General features: G+C 43.7%; 1 protein-coding gene across 3 annotated transcripts in view; it reads right to left on the minus strand.

Moving 5' to 3' along the window:
- The window catches only part of GLI3 (GLI family zinc finger 3), a 263244-nt gene that overhangs the window by 47698 nt on the left and 190925 nt on the right, over positions 1 to 24621 (minus strand). For all 3 annotated transcript variants that reach the window (XM_046669442.1, XM_046669445.1, XM_046669443.1), the window contains exons 8-10: positions 19557 to 19770; positions 18643 to 18756; positions 16937 to 17077 (exon numbers count right to left, since the gene is read on the minus strand). In XM_046669442.1, coding sequence (XP_046525398.1) covers positions 16937 to 17077; positions 18643 to 18756; positions 19557 to 19770 — 469 coding nt within the window. The remainder of the gene's footprint in view (positions 1 to 16936; positions 17078 to 18642; positions 18757 to 19556; positions 19771 to 24621) is intronic.

Raw genomic sequence — 24621 nt, forward strand, 5'->3', positions numbered from 1 at the left:
GGGGGCAAGCCCAACAGCCTGCTTCTAGAAACAGCTCCCCTGGCTGAGGCCCAGCCATCCCTTATCATCCATCCAATGACTACATCTGCTAACTGCTGTTTAAAGCAACCAGCATTTTCTGTCTTAGCCAAAGTTGCTTATTAAATGTTTTGCTGAAGTCCCAACACATATTTACTGCATTTTCCTGGCCAATCAGCCTAACAATATTGTCAAAGAAAACATCGGCCCGGTCTAGTGACGTTTTTCTCCGCTAGCCCAGAGGGTCCCAATGATTACTAGCTCATCTTGTAGTAAGACAACAGACTTAACCATAAAAATATAGTTTCTTCTAGATTTGACTTGACATTCTCCACCCGTAACTTTCAAAATTCATTTTCTTGCCCCCTTTGAATGTGCACAATGCCATTCACCATCTTCAGTCTCCCAGCACCTCATCCATTTCTTAGGACTGTTCAGAAGTTTCTGATATTGGTTCACGGTTATGTCAGTGAGGAACCTCAGTCCTCTGGGATCGGAGAAGCCCATCTGCTGGAGACATTTAGCCACTCAGCCAGCCTCTGATCCCCTGTGTTAGTGATGATTGTCACCCCCATTTCAGCTGGACAGGCACTCCTCTTGGTTGTCCACAGTCCCCTGCTCTGTATGGAAAGCCCTGGAGGACAGGCCCCGTCCCAGTCATCACTGCACCCTCAGTTTCACATCTCAAGTGAACGTTCATTCCAATAAGCACAAAAGGCAAGCGCAAACTGCTTTCGCTGCCATGTGTCACCTCTAAACCATGAGTTCCAAGAACGTGCCTCTCTTCGCCCAGATCCCACAGCAGCCCTTTTGTGGTTATCAGCACGCCTCACCAGCCAGTGGACAGGATGTGGGTCAGACAAGTCTATGTCACACCTCTTTCTCATCTCCGTGGATGTAGCTTCTTTCCATCTTTTGAACGTATGATTTAAAATCTAACTTTATCAAAGAATTCCATGGGGACCCGTATTTGTCATACTTTGTGTTTGCCTTCTTAGACAAGTCATGACTGCTCAATCAAAACGGCTGTCTTGAGCGAACCCCAACTCTCCTGCAGCAGCCCCCCCTCCAGCGTCTCCTGCTCTTTATCCAGGCCCTTTGGGAAGCTTGGATGTACAGTCTGAGTTGTGCCTCTGTAGCTGATACTGTGCCTAAGTAAGGCACCCCAAGGGGCTGTCCTGCTGGCTCTTTCCATCTTGGAGAAGTCTCAACTTTGCCTCTCTCCATTTGAAGGGCCACAGCTTAACCTAGTAAATAACAGCTGGGGTGGGGTAGGAGTGGGGATGGAGAACCCGAAGTTTCGAGTTCCAAAAGTTCTGCCTTCTCTCAGGGTTGTTTCCAGCCATAAGTTTAACACAATCAATAACACGTATCCTCTCTAAAGCAAAAGACAAATGCGTGTTCTGGATGAATCCAAGAGTTTTGGCTTGAGTCAAGATGTTCAGTCCTAGAGGGGTGTCTGATTTCTACCTCTGTTTTGATAAAGGGGTCTGAAGTTTGTGATGAAAAGTAAATATGTGGGGGGAAGAAAGCAAAGCTCAGGGGGACAGCCCCGTGGCCGAGTGTTTAAAGTTCTGTGCACTCTGCCTCTGCAGCCTGGGTTCATGGGCTCAGATCCTGGTGTGGATCTACTCCACTCGTCAGCCATGCTGTGGAGGCATCCCACATACAAAGTAAAGGAAGACTGGCACAGATGTTAGCCTAGGGCTAAGCTTCCGCCAGAAAAAAAAAAAAAAGGATTGGCAACAGCTGTCAGCTCAGGGCGAGTCTTCCTCACACACACAAAAAAGCAAACCTCAGGCAGCTTCCCCTTGCAAGAGTAAACTGGATATATATATAGAGAGAGAGAAAGAGATTGCATGTGTTGGGGGAAGCAGTGAGGTGGGTGGAGTGGGGGATGATTGATCACATAAATTTAATAGCTAAGGAAGTCAAAAGGCCAAACCTTCATTATATGCACCAAGCAGCCATTACAACAAGATGTGTGTATGAGTGAACTAACTAGGAGCAAAGCTACTCACTATAGTGGCTTTGAATAAATGTCTCAGCCTTTCTAGACCTCATTGTACTTGGTTTAAAAAGAGTGGGGGGGAGTAGGTTAGGTCTGCTTTTTTTTTTTTGAGGAAGATTAGCCCTGAGCTAACTACTGCCAGTCCTCCTCTTTTTTGCTGAGGAAGCCTGGCTTTCAGCTAACATCCATGCCCATCTTCCTCTACTTTATATGTGGGACGCCTACCACAGCATGGCGTGCCAAGTGGTGCCATGTCTGCACCCGGGATCTGAACTGGCGAACCCGGGCTGAGAAGGGGAACATGCGAACTTAACCACTGTCCCACCGGCCCAGCCCTGGTTAGGTCTTTTTTAAAATCCTACAGTTAGAAGTGATCACAATAGTAAACCCAGTGAGGGGCCCACGAACTAGCTACTGGGAGAGGACTGCGTTCATTCCTACTGAATAGAGCATCAACTGCATCCCCAATCATCTGAATCACCATTTAGAAATAAAATTTGCTCAACCTATCAGTCTATTTTACTTGTCTAAGTCCACATGACCTAATGCTTTGAATATTCAGCATTTGTCCAAAACAGTCCTATCACTTTTGGGGTTAAAGTGGTGACAGTGGTTCTAGGGAGCTATTTGCCAAGTGATGCCCATGCCAGCCGGGGCTGGCAGTCCAGGGAGGGGAGGCAGGGCCCAGGCAAGGAGGTGAGGAGCTGGGGAGGCAGAATGGTGAGGGCTTCAAATTGGCTAATGAAGTTGGAGGTAAGACCTTGGACAAGACAGCTTAAAATTTAGTGTAGGTTTGGCAGTTTCTCAAACAAGTTAAACACCAAATTACTAAATGACCCAGCAATCCCACTCCCAGAAATATACCCAAAAGATTTAAAAATAAGTGTTGAAACAAAACCTTGTCCACGAATGTTCATAACAACACAACAGCCAACAGGTGGAAACAATACAAATGCCCATTGACAGATAAAGGGATAAACAAAATGTGGAACAGCCACACAATGGAATATTATTCAGCCATAAAAAGGAATGAAGGCCGACACACTACAATGTGGATGAACCTTGAAAACGTTATGCTAAGTGAAAAAAAACAGACACAAAAGATCATATATTATGATCCCATTTATATGAAAAGTTCAAAATAGGCAAATAATCCATAGAGACAGAAAGCAGATTAGTGGTTTTCAGGGGCTGTGGAGAAGGAAGAAAGAGAAGTGACTGCTTAATGGGTACAGTTTCCTTCTGGAGCAATGAAGATGTTCTGGAACTAGACAGTGGTGACGGCTGCACAAAATCGTGACTGTGCTAAATGGCACTGAACTGCATACTTTATAATCATCAAATGAGTATGCCCTCTCTTGACACTTCTATTTAATATAGTGCTGAAAGTTCTAGCCAGAGTAATTAGGCAAGAAAAAGAATAAAAAGCATCAAAATTGAAAGGGAAGAAAGAAAATTGTCTCTGTTTGCACATGACATGATTTTATATATATAAAACCCTAAAGATTCCACCAAAAAACCATTAGAACGAGTAAACAAATTAAAGTTTTAGGATACAAAATCACATACAAAAATCAGCTGTGTTTCTATACACTAAAAATGAACTGCCTGTAAGAGAAATCAAGAAATCAATCTCATTTACCACAGCATTAAAAACAAAAAAATACCTAGGAACAAATTTAACCAAGGATGTTGAAGATGTGTAAACTGAAAACCGTAAGATACTGATGAAAAATATTGAAGACATAAATAAATGGATAGTCTATGTTCTTGGATTTGAAGAATTAATATTGTCAAAACACCCATAGCGCCCAAAGAAATCTACAGATCTGCAGATTCAATGCAATCCCTAGAAAAATCCCAATGGCATTTTCCACAGAAAGAGAAAACCTTAGCTTGAAATGAATTAAAGACTTGGAACCATAAAACTCCTCCAAGTAATCGAGAAAAAGCTCCTTGACATTGGTCTTGGCAATGATTTTTTTGGATATGACACTAAAAGCACAGATAACAAAAAGAAAAAAAAAAAACAAACAGTGGGACTATATCAAACTAAAAAGCTTCTGCACAGCAAGGAAATCATCAACAAAACGAAAAGGCAACCTACAGAATGGGAGAAAATATTTGCAAACCACTATCTGATAAGGAGTTAATATCCAAATATCTAAAGAAGACATACAACTCAGTAGCAAAAAAACATAATAACCTGATTAAAAATAGGCAAAGGATCTGAATAGACATTTTGAAGACATACAAATGGCCAACAGGTAGTTGTAAAGGTGGTCAACATCACTAACCATTTCAAAATGCAAATCAGAACCACAAGGAGATACCATCTCACACTCATTAGAATGGCATTATCAAAAAGATAGGAGATAACAAATGCTGGCGAGGATGTGGAGAAAAGGGAACCCTTGTGCGCTGTCGCTGAGAAAGTAAATTAGTGCAGCCACTATGAAAATAGGATAGAGGTTTCTCAAAATATTAAAAATAGAACTACCATATGATTCAGGAATCCCACTTGTGAGTATATATCCAAAGAGATGAAATCACCATCCTCAGAGATGGCTGCACTTCCATGTTCACTGCAGCATTATTCACAGTAGCCAAGATGTGGAAACAACCCAAGTGTTTGTCAACAGATGAATGGATTAAGAAAACGTGGTGTGCACATATACACACAGACATGCAATGAAACATTATTCAGCCGTAAAAAAGAAAATCCTGCCATTTGTGACAACATGGATGAACCTGGAGGGCATTACACTAAGTGAAATAAGTCAGACACAGACAGACAAATACTGTACGATCTCACTTATATGTAGAATCTAAAAACTAAAAAATAAAGTCAAACTCATAGAAACAGACAGTAGAATGGTGGTTGCCAGGGGCTGGGGGCTGGGGGAAATGGGGAGATGCTGGTCAAAGGGTACAAACTTTCAGTTTTAAGACGAGTATCTTCTGGGGCCAGCCCTGTAGCCTAGTGGTTGAGTTCGGCATGCTCTGCTTCGGCAGTCAGGGTTTGGTTCCAGGGTGTGGACCTACACCACTCATTGGCAGCCATGCTGTGGTGGCAACCCACACATGAAATAGAGGAAGACTGGCACAGATGTTAGCTCAGGGCCAATCTTCCTCAACAACAACAAAAAGATGAATAACTTCTAATGATCTATGTACAGCATAGCGACTATAGTTCATAATACTGTATTATATACCTGAAATTTACTAAGAGAATAGATCTTAAGTGTTCTCACCACATGCATAAAAAGATAATTATGTGAGGTGATGGATGTGTTAATTAACTTATGGTATTAATCAATTTACAATGTATACATATATCAAATCATTACATTGTACATTTTAAATACACACAATTTTCTTTTTTTCGATTTTTTATTTTTTTTCCCTTTTTCTCCCCAAAGCCCCCCGGTACATAGTTGTATATTCTTCGTTGTGGGTCCTTCTAGTTGTGGCATGTGGGACGCTGCCTCAGCGTGGTTTGGATGAGCAGTGTCATGTCCGCGCCCAGGATTTGAACCAATGAAACACTGGGCCGCCTGCAGTGGAGCGCCGAACTTAACCGCTGGGCCACGGGGCCAGCCCCTAAATACATACAATTTTATTCATTAATTATACCTCAATAAAACTAGAAAGAATCAAATACAACGGTCAAGTGGGAAGTTTTACACTATGTGTATTTACCATCTTTTTTTTTTTTTTAATTTAAAAAACAAACAAAAAGCCTGCTGCAGCCCAGGAAGTGAACTGGCCAGGCCCCTGACCAAGCTTGTCCTTTCCTCCGCCCGCCCCTTCGGCCAGTCCACGCTGCGGGTGCCCGCGCTTTCCTGCCTCCGAGCAGAAAGGATAAACCTAATGAGCTCCAGTGTCAGCGCGATATAAATTACGGCAAGGGAAAGAAAGAAACAACTTGATGCATGGCTGAGGACCTAAAAGCGGAATGTCCACCATTGTTTGTGATTATGGATCACATCACGATCTAATAGCAATTTTTATTTAATCAATAATTTCCATGCTGAACAGACAGCCCTGTTACAGAGAATCGACAAGCGGGTACTGATAGCGACAAGCCTCGTTATTAATCTTTCCTCCGCCGGCTTATCAGCCCCACTACTGTAAAAGGCACCACCAAGATGGATTTAAGAAGCCACCTCGCTCCTTTTCCCCCCTTTCCTTTTTCCCTCTCCTGTAACATATCACGTAATGTAGACTCTACATTTATTTGAGTAACCTGGGGCTTGAGTGGCATAAAAAGGCAGTTCACATTAAGCAATTTCACAAATTAGTGGGACCTAGACCAATGCTCAGGGTTAGCCATTATAAGCTAATAAATCATACTTTTCTCTTTGAGTTGTCAATCGCCAAAAACCTTTGTATAAACGTTGGCATCTGCAATTCCGTAAGGGCTTTTCATCTTGAAATAAGATGCCCTAGACTGATAACAAGAATAATCCCCCCTTGATCAAGAAAAAAAAAAATCTGCATTTTAGCAATTAAAGCTGCTGCCAGAAGCCAAATGGCTCAGTACGGAGACTTCCATGCAGTTTATCTCCTTTAAACATAAGGAGACTACAGTGAGGGCTGTGTTTCATTTGCAGTTCGACTGTTTTATCTTGTGCTGCGAACTGCGCCATCTCTCGCCAAGTGGCACAGGAGAGAACTTTCGCTACCTCCCAGAAGAGCCACTGGGAAGACCAGCTCTTTGTGAACCAGGCTCTCTGGCCTGTCCTGGAGAGAGCTCTCGGCTCTTTGGGACCCATAACGTGTGCTGAGACGCAAAGGAAGCACCCAGAAAAACACAACATCCATGAATGTAGAGTGGAGGGAGCAGCTGAGACAAGACGGGGCAGCCAAGTAAAGAGGACCTCCCCACCTCGATCCTGCAAAGGTGACGGAAGACAGCTGGCGCAGTTTTGCCTTCTTGATTAGGAAGACATTTTCACAACTTGGGATTACGTCCTCATAACTACAAAATAAGGCAAGCCAAAAAACAAAGCAATGAAAAAAGAAAAGTGATAATCATCACAATAAAACCATCACTAACTGACTAACACTGTAGCAGGCATCTTCCATACGTCATCACAGCTCATTCTCCCAACAACCTTGATTACTCTACTTTAAAGAGAGAAAACAGAATCTCAGGGCCCTTAAGTAAGGAGCCTGGGCCCCAGACACACGAGACAAAGGTTCCAAGGGCAAAACCCCCCCCAGGTGCTCAGTCAGCAACCCAGAAACTTCTGACTGTTCTATGACCAACATCGACAACATCCACATTAGCTATAATGTCATTGTGAAACATCTGCAGACCATCCTCCAAGTTTTTAAAAATAATTTAAAATAATTTCCCCGGTGGAGTCTCACTTCCGGCCCTGCCCCATTCTACCCCCGCCCTCTTCAAGACATCACACGTATAGCTTCCGGGGTTTTGCAAAGCTCAGTCCCCATCTTTCTAAAGCTCATGCTGGCTCAAGCCATTCCTGTCATCAGGAACATCTGGTTCTCCTCTGCTGCCTGGAGTGGAAGTCAGACTCCTAGTCTGGCAGTCAGGCTGCCCCTGAAATGGTGCCACTCTGATCCTTAACCTGACCTCCCACTGCACTCTGCCCTCTGCCATCCAGAGACACTTTGGTTCTACCATCACTGCATTACTTACCACTCTTCAACCCAAAAGCATAGAATGAATCATTTTGTAATTGCATTTCTAACTCTAAGAAGTGTCAAACATTCCAGCCTTTTACTATTTTAGTCACTATCATCCATGAAATCCTCCTATATTTTCTGCATCCATTAAGTTCTTCCTGCTGTCTTTTCCGTCAACACCTCCCTGCAATGGCCTTTGCCTATTTAAATCCAGCTGCCTTTTCAAGACCATGTTCAAATCCATCTCCACAAATCCTTTCTCTCATTCCTTCTGTACCTTCACCCTCCCTGTTGTCCCACTGCTCTGCCTGTGTATCTGTGGTTCTCTCAACAGCCTGCTCTCTATCTGTCTGAACAGCCTGCCACGTATGTCCCCCTTACTCAAAAGGCTAGACATAAGAGACATATGAGTCTGGTCCCGTTCTTCCCTCCAGCCCCAACCCCAAGTCCATAGGTCTGACACGCATATGGCTTTTTCCTTCCAACACTATGCCTGCAATTTGTGTATCGGCCACCAGGTGGTGATGATGTATCGTAGCAGGTAAGGTCAACGACCTACACAGGTGAGTGGGCACAACCCAACCAATGACATATGCTCTTTTTGTATTTTGATGAAAAGTCTCCTTAATCTCTCCATTCTTCAGCTAATTCTGTTTATTAGCACTACTTCTCCTGGATTCTATTCTTTCTTATACTTGAATAAAGCTTTGGAGTTCACAAAGCATTTCCGTTATATGACCTCATTCTATCCGTGCAAACAAAAGACAAATTAAAAACCCTGTGAGGAAAGCAGGATGGATATTATTATCTCCACCTTACAGATGAGAAACTGAGGACCGAAGTTGTAGGGTGACTTACTCAAAGTCAGAGACGGTGTTTGGCAGATGTCGGTGTAAAAGATCAATCTTCCACACACCATCCACTGCTCTCTCCACACCCCCACTCACTGACTGATGCGAGTTTCACTGGTAACTGCGTGGAGCGGGCGGAGATGGCTTAAGTTTAAGGCCTTGGCCTATCCAGGCCTTTGAGGACATGCCACTTAGAGATCTCTTCTTTTGCCAACATAAATTGTTCTAGAAATAAAAAAAAATCCATCTATGGCGGTATTTAGCTAATCTCAGAAAAGCCTAAATGCCTCTGAATCTTCAAAAAGTCCTTGCATTAGAGAACTGCTTTCTGTTCCTGGAGCTCTGTTTTATGTCAAAGCAGGATCCTGATCTCCAGCCCTGCCTGCTATGATCTCAGAAGCTGAAGTCTGAGTGACTTCCCTTGGTTTGAAAAAAAAACCAATGATGGAATTTCTCCACCAAGACAAAGAGCCTGGCTGGTTATGGGCCTTGCTAAGAACTACCAAGTGTGCTTAACCTTACTTAGCAACTGTGGTTTCAAAATTAAGTTCTGCCAATTAACACACAGACACACACAGACACATACATGCACACACATGCATGCACACCACATATATAAGCCTTTTGCTAGAGACTATTTAATGAGGTCATCTTTTCTGGGTTTTTTTTTTTTTTTTTGGCGAGGCAGATTAGCCCTGAGCTAACATCTGTGCCAATCTTCCTCTATTTCATATGTGGGACACCACCACAGCATGGCTTGATGATCAGTGTGTAGGTCCACACCTGGATCTGAACCCATGACCCTAGGCTGTGGAAGCGGAGCACGTGAACTTAACCACTATGCCACCAGGCCAGCCCCTTTTCTTTTTAATCTGAACATTCTAAAGTATATTTAAGCAGGAGAAAATTTATCTTTAATCACAGCTATGCATTTTTGTTTTTGTTTTTTTACCCCCACTGCAAGAGGAAAGATTTGGGGCAGAACTGGGGACAATTCTGTTCCCCAGGGGACATTTAGCAATGTCTGGAGAGACATTTCTGGTTGTCGCAACAGAGGAGAGGCACTCCTGGCATCTGGTGGGCGGAGGTCAGCAATGTCGCTAACAGTCCTACAATGAACAGGACGGCCCCCACCACAAAGAACCCTCTGCCCTGCCCAGATTGCAAGGCCTTGGGTTAGGGTGACCAGTAAGGAGAACTTTCAGAAGGACATCAGGACAACTGACACACAGCAGGACGAGGCTCTGAGTCTCAACATAGCACAAGCGAGTGCGAGGAGGGATCTGGGATCCAAGGAGTGGGTGCAGGGCCGTCTCCAGTCCTCTCTTAGGGCTTCATGAATGGGGGTCTACTCTGCCTCTTCATGCAATTATTAATTTCCTGGTGACATGCCAACCCAAACGCTGCCAGAATACCAACCCAAATCTGTTTTTTAAGTGACCTGCATGGACTCAGGAGCCAGTAAATCTCTTTATACTTTTCACTTTTATGAGGAGACTCACTGACATTTTATTGAGTATAATTTTCTAGCTAATTTCCCCAACCGTTTTATGAAGTAAATACTGTTGTTATTCTTTTTTCACAGAGAGGGACGGAATGTGACATGTCCAGGGTGGGAAGCGGGCCTTGAACCCAGGTCTGTCAGCTTTGAAAGGCCCATGGTACTGTCACAGGAGAACAGTGGCAAGCCAAAGCCTTCTTTCGGATTGGGCGCTATTTCTTCTTATAAAATCATCATCCTCATCACCACCATCATTATCATCATGCTTCAAAAGTGGATCCCATGCTTTGCTTTGACCTTACCCGTATTTCCCAGAAGCCTTTCTGGGTACCCCGCATGCCGTTCTCCCTCTTCTGAGCCCCTGGAATCTTAACTACCCAATTACGGCTTCATTATGTCTGCCTCATGTTGTTCACTATGCTTTCAGGTTTCCTTGTCTCCCCCTCCCCAAGAAGGACCCGTCCTGGAGGGTCAGGTCTAAGTCAAGCTAGCTATGTGCCACCACAGAGCTGGGGCAGCGGGCAGCACACGGACTGTCCCCAGACCCTCGTCCACGAGGAGCTGTTGAGCGAATGGCTCATCTGCTAATGTCAGCTCATACTTTCCTGATGAACAAGAGGACACGTGGTGCTGGCAACATCTGTATAGGTGAGTATATTTCAACAGGAACCCAGCCCAGCCCAGAGTGACTATCATCCCTGCTTGTAGAGTCAGTCCATACAGAATATTCCAGGGAATCTCACCCAAACTATCACCCAAAAAGCTTTTGACAGGAAAATCCTCTCCAAATGGAGCAACAGTTACATGGGTAAAGATTTCGATGAAACATTTCAGGGTGTATACAATGGCCGAACAAATTTAAGAAAGTAACTAATACCGTACTCTGTACCAGTTATATCCTATTCAAAAGATTGATTTGTTATTCTTCATTCAAGGGTTAAGGTCCATTAGGAAAGGGGGAAATTTAGTAATTCAATAATTACTCAAGTAATCAATATACCACCTCCTAGAAAAATTAACCTGAATTATCTGGAGGGCATTTAATCTCGAGTTGGAAAAGACCCTGAGAAAGAGATGGCAAGTACCTGCCTCCTCTGGAACCCACTAGGGGGCAGCCATCCAGGCATGACTGCCCCCTACCCGAGTCCCCTCCCCAGTTGAAAGTGGGAAAGAGCTGAGCACAGCAGCCCAGGCGGCTGCCAGCAAAGACACTGGCACTTGAGACGAAACCTGTGGCCATCCCTATCCAAAGGCCTATCCAATTCAAATTCTTCCCTTGCTTTGACTAAAACCCACGTTCAAGGAGGCAGAAGGTCTTGGCCAAGTCCCGCCCATCAGTCCCACGCTGGGGAAGAACCGGGTCTCTGGCTTCGGTCAAGTGCGTGTCCCAGATCAGCAAGAATGAATGTGAAACAAGGTCGGAAGCTGACACCTAGAAGCCACAAAACCCACAAGCCCCCGTCACCTCCCCATCTCTACCCTGCAACAAACAAACACATAAAACAAAGAGAAACAAGTAACCTGGCGGAGCCCCCTGTCTGTTTCTCATTAGGCCTCCTGCACGTGATCTCTGTTTGGCCTTGCACGTTGGGGATGGCATTTATTTTCACAGCTGTTTCACAGTATGATAAGTGAGAAAATAACGTTCCAAAGGGTCAAACGGTTCCAGGGGGTCATCCCGAGGGTCAGGGCGGAGATGGGGCTGCCACTCAGAATTCCCCTGGCCCTGGGAGGCTGTCTCTGGTGGACCACACAGCCCTCCATGCCCCCCACTCAGTCTGATCTCCTGAGTGTCTTTATGGGAACAATTTCTGCAGGTGCAATTTCGTCAGTAACTTTAAAAAGAACGTGACCCCTGAGGCACAATTGTCGAAGGATGGCTTTGAAGTTGGTGGTTCTTAGTCTACATTTTACGTGCAATATTTCCAAATAAGTAGAGTAACTAAATTAACTAGCAACTCCACGTAGGGAAAATAAGATCAAAATCGGCACTCGTTCATTTTAGGTTTTATATGCACACAAAACTAATTTCTGCCTCGTATCTGAGACCCCATCACATCTTAAACCCAATTTTCTCTTAGGTAAGGATACATAATGCAACTTTAGCAAAGGGATCAAAATGAGATGGAAAACATTTAAAATGCAAATTTAGGATCATGGTATTAATATGAAAATAATGTCTGCACCACATCCTAACTCTTCCCCGTGTTTCTACGGGTGCATCAATTCTTCACAGATTAGATGTGCTTCCTTTATATCTTAATCTCTATGATATTAAAAAGAAAGCCTTACATTTTCATGCTGCCAATGTATAGAATTTGTTTTCAAATGGCAGCAAAGGTGATTATAACTGTATTCTTCTGATAAAGGAAGCTTCAGCATGCTTCTAGACATCAAAATTTGCAGCATATGAAAGCCATTTAAAATCCAAGTAGGTGGTTAATCACACTACAAAAAGGTGAATTTTTGACACCACGCTTAAATGGTACAAATGGAGGAGTACAGTGACTTCAATGCCACCCAGTTGAAGCTGGGTTAATATCAACCCAGCTCACGTTCTCTGCCGTTCAGCCCCACTGGCGGGGACCACTGCTCCCACAGTGTCACCGCCAAGGCCCTCCCCGCAGGACCATTCTGTTGGGGATGGGGAATAAAACTGTTAAGAAAATAATTCGACTTTTTAAAGACCTTTGGAAAGAATATTATATGTGTTATTTCTTAAACAGAAAGAGGACTGGATTGTTGATGCAGAGGGGAAGGAAGCGCAGGGATCCAGCAAACAGGTGCACATTAGGTATGTTGATTAAATTATTTTTCTTCTTTCAGATCCCAGAGGTGATGTTTTCAAGCTTAACTAGCCACGCAGCAGTGGAGACCCACATCCAGGGGCATATATACTGTCATCAGAAATGAAGTGCACAGGTTTCAGAGAACTTGACATTGACTTATTTTGCATGCTGTACATATTTCAGACGCCTCCAGCATCCAAGAGCCAAAGGAGGAACTGATTTCTAGAGCAAAATTAATACAAGAGGGAAACGGGTCTTAATACATTGGAAGCCTCTCTCATCTGTGTGAGAAGCCAGGCCAGAAGACAGAATCGGAGATGTTTTACGTCATAACAAAACCTAAACCAAAAAAACCCAAAGCAAAACAAAAAGAGAAACACTTTGAAAAGGAATATTGTACGGCTTTCAGAAATAAATTTCAGATGCTTTTCTTTTGTAATATAAAATGCACAACAGTAAAAAGGGGGTCTACTTAATTTAGAATTGAAGGGAAAATGTGGACATTTCAACTGATTTTGAGATGTTAGAATATGTGCTTTCAGAAGCCAAGAGAAGAGAAAGTGCTTGTATTTTGACGAATCAATAATAAATTCAGTCTTAATCAAACGTACTTGAATTTTTGTACTGTATATCCCTCTTATTCTCTTGTTCCCTTCTATTTTAATTGACACCAAGAAAGGGATAAAGTACAACAAAAACCTGGTTAACAAAAATATACATTTATCTTCTTAGCTTCTGGGCGTAGAAGTAAATTTATGATAAATTTAATACTAGCTTGAGAGTAACTAAGCCCAATTATAATTATCTTGCTGGGAAGAGAAATTAATTAAACATCCCAGTGATAAAGACCCCACAGCAAACCTAGAATAAACACGCCATTGGAGAAGGACAGGAGCTTGAAATAAAGGAGAAGAGAAGGGAAAGGCAATATTTAGCCCATCTGTTCGGACAGTAATGGGACGAGGTAATCTTTTCAAGAGAACATGGAGTGCATTACGCTGGAAATGAGACTACCTGGCGGGCAAAGTCAGCTGAGGCCCTAATTCTCCTCTTCAACTTTGTGATTTGCTAATGTGAAACACATGTCTCCCTTTTGCACCAAGTTCAAATGACTCTGGAATTCCAACCGGGCAGCCCAGCGACTGAACCAGAACAAGGGGAGAACTTGTCAGGATTTAAGAGCTTTCAGCAAAGCCCTTCAATTGCAGCCAGCACCCTATTCCACGGAAGGATATCAATTATAGATAGTGACTTGCTTTAGCGGGCCGTCGGAACTGTCAGACACGAGATAGACAACCATGAAGAATCATGAATCTTTCTATTAACTGTAAGAGGGGGAAAAAGAATGGGTCATGGCTATAAATAAGGCAGAGCATCAGAATGGTTTAACACCTTGCCTCTTGGTTGTATGTAGCATGAAAATTCAACTAATTCACAAAATGTCCTCTCTCCAAGGAAAGTCGTAGGAAAGGAAAGAGTTAATGCTTCCCTCTGTTCCCAAAATAGTGGTTTTTGCAACTGGTATTTTTTTCTACCTGCCACCAAAGTAATTAGGTGGACTTGAAGTAGCTATTCTTTCAATCAACAAAAAAATAAAGGGCCTATTCCACACCAAGCCACGGCTAACGCCACCAGATACCGGCTTGACTATGAAGGTGCTTGTGTGTCCTGCAAAGTAAAATCAATTTAAACACACAAATTTGGAATTTCCACACTTCAGACAATGAGTAAAAAGGTGGAGAACAAGTGATACAAACTAGCATCGTTATTTATGTTGTTGTAAGTTATAATTTTTAATTCACTTAATTAAGTTTACCTACTCATATAATTTATCTCAGGCTAAAATTAATATCATAAAGGTAACATTGGATTTTACTCTAATCCTGACATGAAGTTCTTCTAGCTGATTAGGAATTTTTAAAAATTCCGCTGTATATGTATGCACTCACATTTTTTAAAGGTAGTTTTGGTAAAACAGACCACATGGTGGTCATTTAGAGGGTAGTTTAAGCAGACTTACCTTAAAATGACTCGGATCTCTCCATTAAATCATTATCACTACCTAAAACCTTCTGCCACTGAGATTAAATACAAAACCAGCAATATTCACTGTCTTTCAAAAGCTTTCACATGAAGTAGGCAGGGAAAAGTTTAAATTACCACAACCCGAAAAATGTTATCTCCACCCTGGCCTCTAGTGAGCCACACACCTCATTCTCAATGAAGATTTAGGATAAGCTCCTATTTCATCTCTCACGTGATAACGGCCAGACCATACGCACAGCACTCCTTGGAAACTGCAATGACTTATCCACAGAAAAGGCTCATGAGATGGCTTCATCTGTCAGAAGGGCCTTTTACGAAGCAAGCAGCACGGCCAACATCTCATTTATGATGGTAGCTCTTATACAAATAATTCTCCTCATTTATGTTGTTCGCTGATGAGATCACTAAGGTATTCCTGGCCTACCCTACTCTTTGGGAATATTTCCCTACATTAAAAGAAAAATTCCAAACTGGGTTTTCCCCCCTTAGTATTACAATGTCTGTGGTTTCCATTAAAACAGTCTGCAAGAATAAAGGACCATTAAGTCAGGCTTGGCTTAAAAATAACACTTGCATCAAATTAAAGAGAAAGAATCAAATTAAGTTCATGGAAAAATCTGGAAATATACCTTAATTAAAAACATTTGACTTTCTATAGTTTTTTGCTGTGCTAAGAAATCTATAATTCTTTCTATACAATTACAAGAAGACACGACTAACAAAGAAATGGGGCGGGGGGAGATCCTGCTGATGTCATGTTAAATCCTCAAAACATTCTGTGTATAACAGATCTCAAAACCTGGCAAACCATATATTTAATACTGTAATGAAACTGCAACGTGTGGAGTATATTACATGGAATGGGCCAAGCTGCAAAAGACACACTTCAAAAGCTCGTGCAGCCTATGAAACATCTGGGATGTGTGAGGAATTTTATAATTTTAGTGTTTAAATGGAGGAGAGTTATCAAGAAATATGGATGACCTGAAAATAAACTTACTATAGAAGAAGAGAGAATGGAGTGTCTATGTGCATAGCATGTGTGTGCGTTTGCACATGCGTGTATGTTGGGAGGAGGGGAGAGAATTACAACAAACGCTGCTCTGTCAGATTTTCCATCATATTAAAAGTTAGGAATACAGCCATAGTTAGCAAACCATCCTTAATGCCTTAATGGACCCCAGTGCTTCTGCATAGAAGTGGGTGAGCCTACATCTTTTTATTCTCGATTATCTAAATGTCCCTCCATCTGGGTTGCTGCTGGTCCCATCTACCAGGGAGACTCCATTGGCCTGAGAGAAAGTTCCAAATAAAATGAAGCGCTGGCGAAGGAAATATGGCAAATCAGGTGTGTGTGTGGCTGGGGGCATGCATTGCATTATTCGAAATAATTCATAGGGGGGCGAGGGAAAGATGTCTGAACCTGGTATGGTAGGAGAAGGTGTGGTTCAGTTGCAGTTTTCAGAAATATACATTGCTAAATACATTTTAAAATACTTATCGCTTTTTCCATGAAACTATAGGCCCCACAAGGGTTGGCCTCCTGTCAGGAAACTGGTTTAGCCCAAGCATCTATGCATCTCACATAGAGTACTAACTGCCAGGTAAAATAACGAGAGATTCCTTAGACGGTGAAGGTTTGGGAGAAAAAGGTAGAATGGAAAAAAGGAAATCTCCCACCTCTACAATTTTTTCTGTTGTTACTGGGTCTTGGAAAGGAGAATCAAACTTGGTTAAAAGGTTAATAATAATTCATGTCTAGCTTACTATTACTCAATAACCATCAAAGTCGCTAACTCAAAATAGTGTTTTCTGGCTTACAGGATCAGAGTCATTACATTCTCTATTGAAGACTTTATTGAATTTTACACTAAGCTTTAGCTGACTGAACAGGTCAAGCACTGTGGCTCAGAGTTTTCTTTATTCTCAGAAAGTCATAAAGCTCCCTCCGGTCTGCAACGCTGCTAGCTCAGAAACTTGACTCAGCGCAGGGTCAGGGGAGCTGACCCCGCAGGAAAGGTCGCAGAGTCGTAAAGCCCACCTCCCAGTCCCCTTTGCTTACGTGCACCAGCTGCTCCTGGGTGTCAAACTCGCGAGAGCAGCCTTCCCAGTGGCAGTTCGTCTCATAGATGACTTCAGGCTCCTGTTTGCTTTCATCTTTGTCCCCTTCCTCCTTCACCAGGGTTGTTCCTTCTGGCTGTTCCTGAAAGGCAAGGGGTGGCGGGAAGGGAGGAGAGAGGGAAACAATCAGACACAACGGGAGGAAAGATAAGAAGAGGGAGCAAAAAGGTAACTTAGATTTGTCTTCCTCTCCATGGAATTTCTTCGGTGAAAATAAAATTGAGCCCAGGTCTATCAATTGGATTTTATGAATGGAAGAAGTTAGACATTTGGAATCATTTGTGTGCATTTTTTCAGATTTATCAAATACATCTTCAGAGGTTCTTAACTTGTGATTAAAGACAACAGTCCAAACCATAATGACGATAAGAAGTGGAGGGCAAACTTTGCCGTCCTGAATACAAAGATGAAAGACAACTAAAATGTCATCCATCCCATAAGAGAAGCAATTAAACTATGTCACGTAGTCTTTAACCAAAAGACTGGTCTTCCTCTTTGGGTTAGATTCTTTTCAGTATATTAATTTGTTGATTCTCATATTTTGGAATCCAGGGAAATGGATTACTAGTAATTCTCACTCTGTTTTCCCTGCCGTTGGAGGCTGCGAGAGGCACTTTGTAGATTTTATAGGAATAACGTATTCTTGGTTCAACTTCAGATCTCTAACGATACGCTCGCTGCCCAAGAACACAGCATCTAAAGCTTGGCGGCAGAGTCTTTGCTAGTCTTCTAAGGCAGCTTCACAGCAATGAAAATACAAAGAATTTCCAGAATTCTGGGAGACGATTAGGTTTGCAGATTCGGGATCTAATCTGGGGCTAGATGACAAAAACTGTATACAAGTGTTTAAGTGTAACCAGCAAGGTGGTTAGCTAGCAAAACGCAGGAGGAAGGATGGATGTCAGAACCCGTGATACCCACTCATTCCATCCTGAAAGTGCTCGCTAAAAAGAAAATGTGGGCCACAGCAGTCTGAGGTCCGGGCTGAAGCAGCCTGGCCATAGCAAGGTCCAGATTCGGTGGATGTCCAGACTCTTGTCCAACTATTTCTGGGAATTAATATCCATTGGCCTCCTTCCTGTGTGAGGCACAGTGACCCTAGGAGATGGTATTATGGGCATAATCTACACAGTTTAAAACTGAGGGCAGAGAATCTAACTGATTAAAAGCAGAGACCAGACTGGAATGTCTGAACTCGCCCTTTCAGGACTTTGGGTGAAGGCCAGGAATCTGAGTAGCCTCAGCAGATCCCTCCTGGGTCTCCAGGCTCTCCTGGCAGGTGAGAAGTGGCAAAATAAGACCAAATGGGAACATGATCAGCACGGGGGATATCGCTAGCTCTGCCCAGCTCCGGCGTAGGGCCAGCAGCTCGTAATTCAGGCCCAAGATCAAGGCTAAGGACGGAAGGCTGGTCGCAGGAACAAATGAATCAAGCACTTCCTCTAGGAACCACAGTTTATACCCCACACAGCTCCCTGCAGTTTTGTGTGTTTGCTTCTGAGCTAGAGAAACAAACCGAGTCAGACTCTCTAACTGGCCTTTTGTCAAACGCGTGGGTATGAGGCCAAGAAGTCAGTGGACAAGGAAATGCCGTGAAAGACACCAGCCTGGGGGCAGCGACCAGCTGGCCCATGCCGGCTGCCTCACCTGCTGAGCCCGCGGCCCCGGGCTGGGGAGGTCTTCGTCCGGTTTGATCTTGGACCTCTTGTTGTGCATCAGGTCGCCTGTGCTGCTGACTGCGGACTCACTCGTGGGCTTGTTCTGGTCACATTTGCAGGGAGAGAGAGACAAAAACTGGATTTTGATCAATGAGCAGGACCATAGCTACAACGTGCAACTTGAGGCAAGCGCGCTCTTTGGTACTAGAACAATGCATCTGATAACGCTCCAATACCGTGGTAGCAGAGTGCAGAAAATGTGCTCGAGGCCAGAAAACATTCACGAGGCAGCTCCCCGTTTTTAACTCATGAGTATAAACTCCCTGTGGCTTTTAAAAGCTACACAAATAGAGCCAGGGGCCTGGCCCTTAACAAGTTCCAAAAGTGTATTCAAAAGAACAAAGTTGTGAGGGGGGTAGGAAACCAACATGAACTATTTGCAAAGTTCTTTAATTAGAGCACCCAGAGTCTTCTGTGAGCAGTATCAGTGTGGACATCAGAACAGAGGGCACTGCACAGTTTATTCTTCCTCTGAAGCATCCCAGGATTTGAAGCGCCTGCGCACAGGGCCCAAACGAGGGCAATACATTCACATGGTGTGTTTCCATCCACTGGGGTTAGAGACAGCACCGGGTCAGGGCGAGCGAAGCCTTATCAAGCAGCCCACTTTTCCAGCAAGAACAAAATGACTCTGGTGGTAGAAATCACTATGTAATGAGGAGTGAGGGGCACACACAGAGCATGTTCACCGAAACTGAAGACTACTGCCCCGGGTTAGGAAGACAGGCTGCAGTATGGAAGCAGAGAATGCCGTGGAACCTTGCCTGTTCACCGCTGCTGCGGTGGCATGGCTCTCCTTGAGGATCACCGGGACGGACCAGCTCATCGAGCTGCCTCTCTCACCTGTGAGGACTCCGAAGGGCCAGAGCTGACCTGGACGGGATTCAGAACGGCAGGGATCCCGGGAATAGGCCTCTGCGTTGGAAAGGTCGGGGCAGGGTGGATGAGCGGAGGGCTGTGTCCGAAGGCCGAGCCTAAGCTCTGCTGTCGGCTTAGGATCTGCTGATGCATGTGGAGTGACACGGGCGCGGATGGGTAGGTGAAACTCAGGGCGGGGCTGCGCGGGAGACAAAGACAGGACCATCATGTCTGCAGAAGCCAGAGACCCGGGAGCACAGCCCGCCTGCACCTTCACTCTGAGCTTTACCATCCTGAGCCACAGCATCAGGTCTGTCTGTTTTCATTAGCAGGTAAAAATGATTACTGACCAACGTCTTACAAACCTCCCAGAGAAGAATGACCACTAAGACAAGACACGCGTGTGCGTGCACACACACACACCCAGACCCGAAAGACTCAGCAAAACGGAAACAAAAGGCATTGGCTCAATAACAGCTATTTATTGCAATAACAAACTTTATATAACAAAGAGCCTGGGTGACTACATGCTTTATAGTACTTTTATTGGCTCTCAGTCCCGCATGTTCCCGTGCATGGAGCAATTCCTTTAATCTCGGCTCACACTGCGCGCTTTCATATGTCTCCAGATCTTATTACAAGAGGAAAGAAAATCAATTGGTTAAATGTGTTTTGAACACCATGCTTGTCATATCACTCATTTGTTTGTAAAGATGGAAAGCTTGGTTCATCCAGAATGCCACCTAAAGAATTTCCATCAGTGCCGTCTGGTTACAGAAGCTGATGGATTAACCTCTCCTGGCTGAAATCGGTGATCAATGGGCTCCGATGGAGGAATATTCCAATGGGAGAGCACAGCTCCCTCTTCCAGCTAAACAGCATTAAATGTCTATTAAAGCCCATTATACATGCTAATGCCTGTCACCACTTCATTATGCCACAGCGTTTCCCAGGCTACAGGAAGTTCGCAGGAAGCTGCACCGTTACCTAAAGATTTCTCAACTAGTAGGCAGTGCCAGATTGTTCTTTGTGCCAGGCTAGTTTAGGAATCAAATCCTCTTCAAAGAATGGAGTGCTCTTGAGGAATTTGCCAATGGCTTAAAAACGCATGAAAAACTGTAATTGCGTTCATGAAAATTTCTTTCTCAAAAAATAATCAGTGAAAAATATATATATATATATTTCCCCCATTCTGCTGTGTAATACCCAGAAAGAATCAGGGTTTCTTGTAATGTCAAAGGTAGAATTCATGCAAATTTCCAATCTGGTGGGTTAATTACTATTGCTGTTAAGCGCATTAACCGAGAATATAATAATTACAATAACAAAATTCAAACCATTTCAACAACTTTAAGTAATAATTCCAAAGATATACTCTGTTCATTAATGTGACTCCACATTTGGCCTATTTGACTACAATCCATAAAAGGCAGCTTCAATGGGATTACATTACTATTATTTCTACAGAGAACCTTGCATTACAATAGCTTGCCCATTTAAGACTGAATATCATTAAGAATACCCTAGGAGAATTTCACCAGGCTTGGAGGAACTCTCCTTTCATTCTGTATTGTATTTCTTTAATAAAAGAGAAGCAGAAACATGGTGAAAACAGTCATTGTTCACAGTAAGTTAGGGAGAAATCAGTAATAATATTGCGTTTCTGCAGCGCTATAGTTTCTGCCAGTGTTTCCGAAAGCAACCATGAATGATTACAGCAAGACTTAGCTAAGGTAGCTGTGTGGATGATTGATAGGGCATTAATCAAAAGATGCATATCTGCCTCAGAATTTGTTCACAAGCTTTCTTCTAATAGCTGATTTCATGTTCACCGAGCTCCATGCCAGTTTGTCCAATTTATTTTTCAGTGTACAAGCCATTCATCAAAAAACACAATGATTTAACCCATCCCCCCTTTCCTTTTGGTGAATGGGTATTACTAAGTGTAACTACCTTACTCTACTCATTAAAAAAACAAAAAACAAAAGATCCCGCTACATATATATTTACAATGTGACACAGACTTTGTAGGACCCTCCATGCACTGTTCCTATCTCCTGAGCCCGCCACCATCAGCTATGCTTGAGAAGGAGGCCCCCAGGGTCATTTACACTTCTAATTCTGGGGGGCACGATATTTGGGGGCTCAAAAAGTCAGGACCTAATTAAGAATCAAGACCACTAAAGTAAACATTTTGCAAGGCAGAAAACATCCTCAGTTGTATGCATAAGCAATTTACATATGTTAATAGCTGGACAGGGTAGGTGCATGACTACTTTTAAAGAGGTGTAGGAGGGCCGGCCCCATGGTGTTGTGGTTCCGCCCAGCATTCCCAGGATCCTGGGCATGGACCTACACCACCGGTCAGCCATGCTATGGTGGTGACTCACATACATAAAAGAGAGGAAGCCTGGCACAGATGTTAGCTCAGGGTGAATCCTCCTCAACAACAACAACTAAGAGAATAAAAAGTAAAATAAAATAATAATAAAAAGATGTAGTAGAGAAAGCAAAAGCGAGGCCAAGCATTGCCCCTGCCGTCCCCTGTCCTCAGGTGCATTCTCTCTGGCCTCAGCAGACATAGGAAGGGGCTGTGAAAGCTTTCAACACATTTGGGTCACGTCCTCTTTCGGGGCTGCTTTTTTGCTGGTAAAACCAGGTGACAGGAACAAACATTTTCTAAAATCCACGTCAACAATTACATTCCAAGGGATATGAGAACATATAGAATGCAAGAGTGATTTGCAGCCCTTATTCATAAGGAGCCAGCAAGAGCAAGACTCTCCTCCGTGCAAAGAGCTGGGCGATGGCGCGGCAGGCAGGCAGGCTGCTCGCTCCAGATTACAAAGCCCATTCAGAATCTGATGACAGAAGTAAAAGGTCTTGGCTCTGTCACAGCATCAGTGAACCGCTTTGGGAGCCAAGGCTCCTCCTGGTCTCCGAACAGCCTGCGAAGTTGTCGACGGAGTTTCGCAAGGAAGCAGCAGAGGATGGGTGATGACAGCGCACTGCACGTGCACGTCAAGCATCACAGAGAGAACACCTTCCTCCCCGTGCGTGCCAAGAACTTCCAGAGACTTCCCACCCACAGGGGATGAGGGGATCCGAACAGCCCCCTCGTGCCCTCTGACCTGAGGGGCGACGAGCCGTCATCCTAAGCAGCTCTGCCTCCTGAGACAGCAGGAGAGTCACTGCGTCCTTCCAGAGCTCAGCAGGGCTGCTTCCTTTTGTCACTCAGGTTTCAGCTTAAATGTCACCTTCACAGAGAGGCCTCCTGAGACTGAGGCCCCCTCACAATGAGCCCCCTCTGCAGCTCCTCATCCAGTCACTCTCTACTGTCTGACAATTTTATTCTCACCTCAGCACCAGGCACACTCTGCAACCCCGTTCTCTCTTTCCCTCTGGAAAGTAAGGTCCAGGTGATCTGGGCCCTACTCTGGTTTGTGCCCCACTGAGTCCCCTGGCCTGGAACGCCGCCTGGCACAGAGCAGACACTCAATATTGAGTCAATGAGGGACGCAATCCCTTCCTCAGTATATTAGTTTCCCGTTACCCTGAAACAAATAACCACAAACTTAGTAGCTTAAAACAACACACACTTATCTCTTGTAGTTCCGGAGTCTCCGATGGGTCAGAAGGCTGTGTTCTTCCCGAGTCTCTAGGCTTCTTGCCTCTCCCACTCTCTACAGGGTGCCTGCATCCTCGGCTCGTGGCCCCACACCACTCTGACCTCCTCGTCTCACTCTCTCTAACTCTGAACTCCCTGCCTCCCTCTTATAAGGACCCCTGCGACTACACGAGGGCCACCTGAACAATCCAGGGTAACGTGCTCATCTCAAAATCCTGAACTTAATCACAGCCAGAAAATTCCCTTTGCCATGTGAGGGAACACGTTCACGGGTTCATGGGCATCTCTGGGGGCCATTACTCTGCCTCCCACACTCAGAATAGTCACTTCAAAGAAAAACATGTCTTCCTCCAAAAACTACAATTTGACAACGTGTCTGTAAAACAGGACACACAAGGTTACTGTCGAGATTCACAGCTTTCTGTAGCTTCAACAGCTGAGAATGGACCTAGCTGATTATGGAAGTAGGGACTTTTTTTTAGTTTTCTAGTTTTTTTTTTTAAAGATTTTATTTTTCCTTTTTCTCCCCAAAGCCCCCCGGTACATAGTTGTATATTTTTAGTTGTGGGTCCTTCTAGTTGTGGCATGTGGGATGCTGCCTCAGCATGGCTTGATGAGTGATGCCACACGGGCGCCCAGGATTCGAACCAGCGAAACCCTGGGCTGCTGAAGCAGAACGCGCGAACTTAACCACTCGGCCATGGGGCCAGCCCCGGAACTTTTTTTTTTTTAAAGGAAACTACTTTTAGAAAACCCGAAAAAAAATCTTCCTAAACAATTCATGTATTCATTTGATAATTTCCCAAAAATACAAAAAATTGATATTGTTGAAAACTTTTATAAATCTGTCTCCTCCAAAGAAAGACACAGTCTAGTCCAAAATTTGGTCTACCTGAGCTTTATTACCTTCCAGCCCTCACACTGCTGCCCCTCCTGTTCTTTCCTATCGATCACTGGAAGAGAGACTAATTTTACATTCTGATTTTTGAATTCTCTTCACTCAATATTTCATAAAGTATAATTAAAAAACTATTTTCACAACCACATGGATGAACCTTGAGGGCATCGTGTTAAGCAAAATAGGCCACAGAAAGACAAACACTGTATGATTTCACTCTTACATGGAATATAAACAAGCTCATGGACAAAAAGAATAAATTAGTGGTTACCGGGGGCGGGGGGGGGGAGGGTGGGCACAAGGGGTGAAGGGGCACACTTATATGGTGTATGACAAACAATAATGTACAACTGAAATCTCACTATGTTATAAGCTATTATGACCACAATAAAAAAAGAAACAAAAAAAACTATTTTTACAGCTTTCACTTCTTTTCTAAATGACCACCTGAAATATGGGGTAATTTAAAAAACACAAACATTTATAAGAATGTGACTTAAGACTGTTAATCCACATTTAGTCAA

Source organism: Equus quagga, chromosome 8 (assembly GCF_021613505.1).
Source record: "Equus quagga isolate Etosha38 chromosome 8, UCLA_HA_Equagga_1.0, whole genome shotgun sequence".
In the NCBI taxonomy this organism is placed as follows: Eukaryota; Metazoa; Chordata; class Mammalia; order Perissodactyla; family Equidae; genus Equus; species Equus quagga.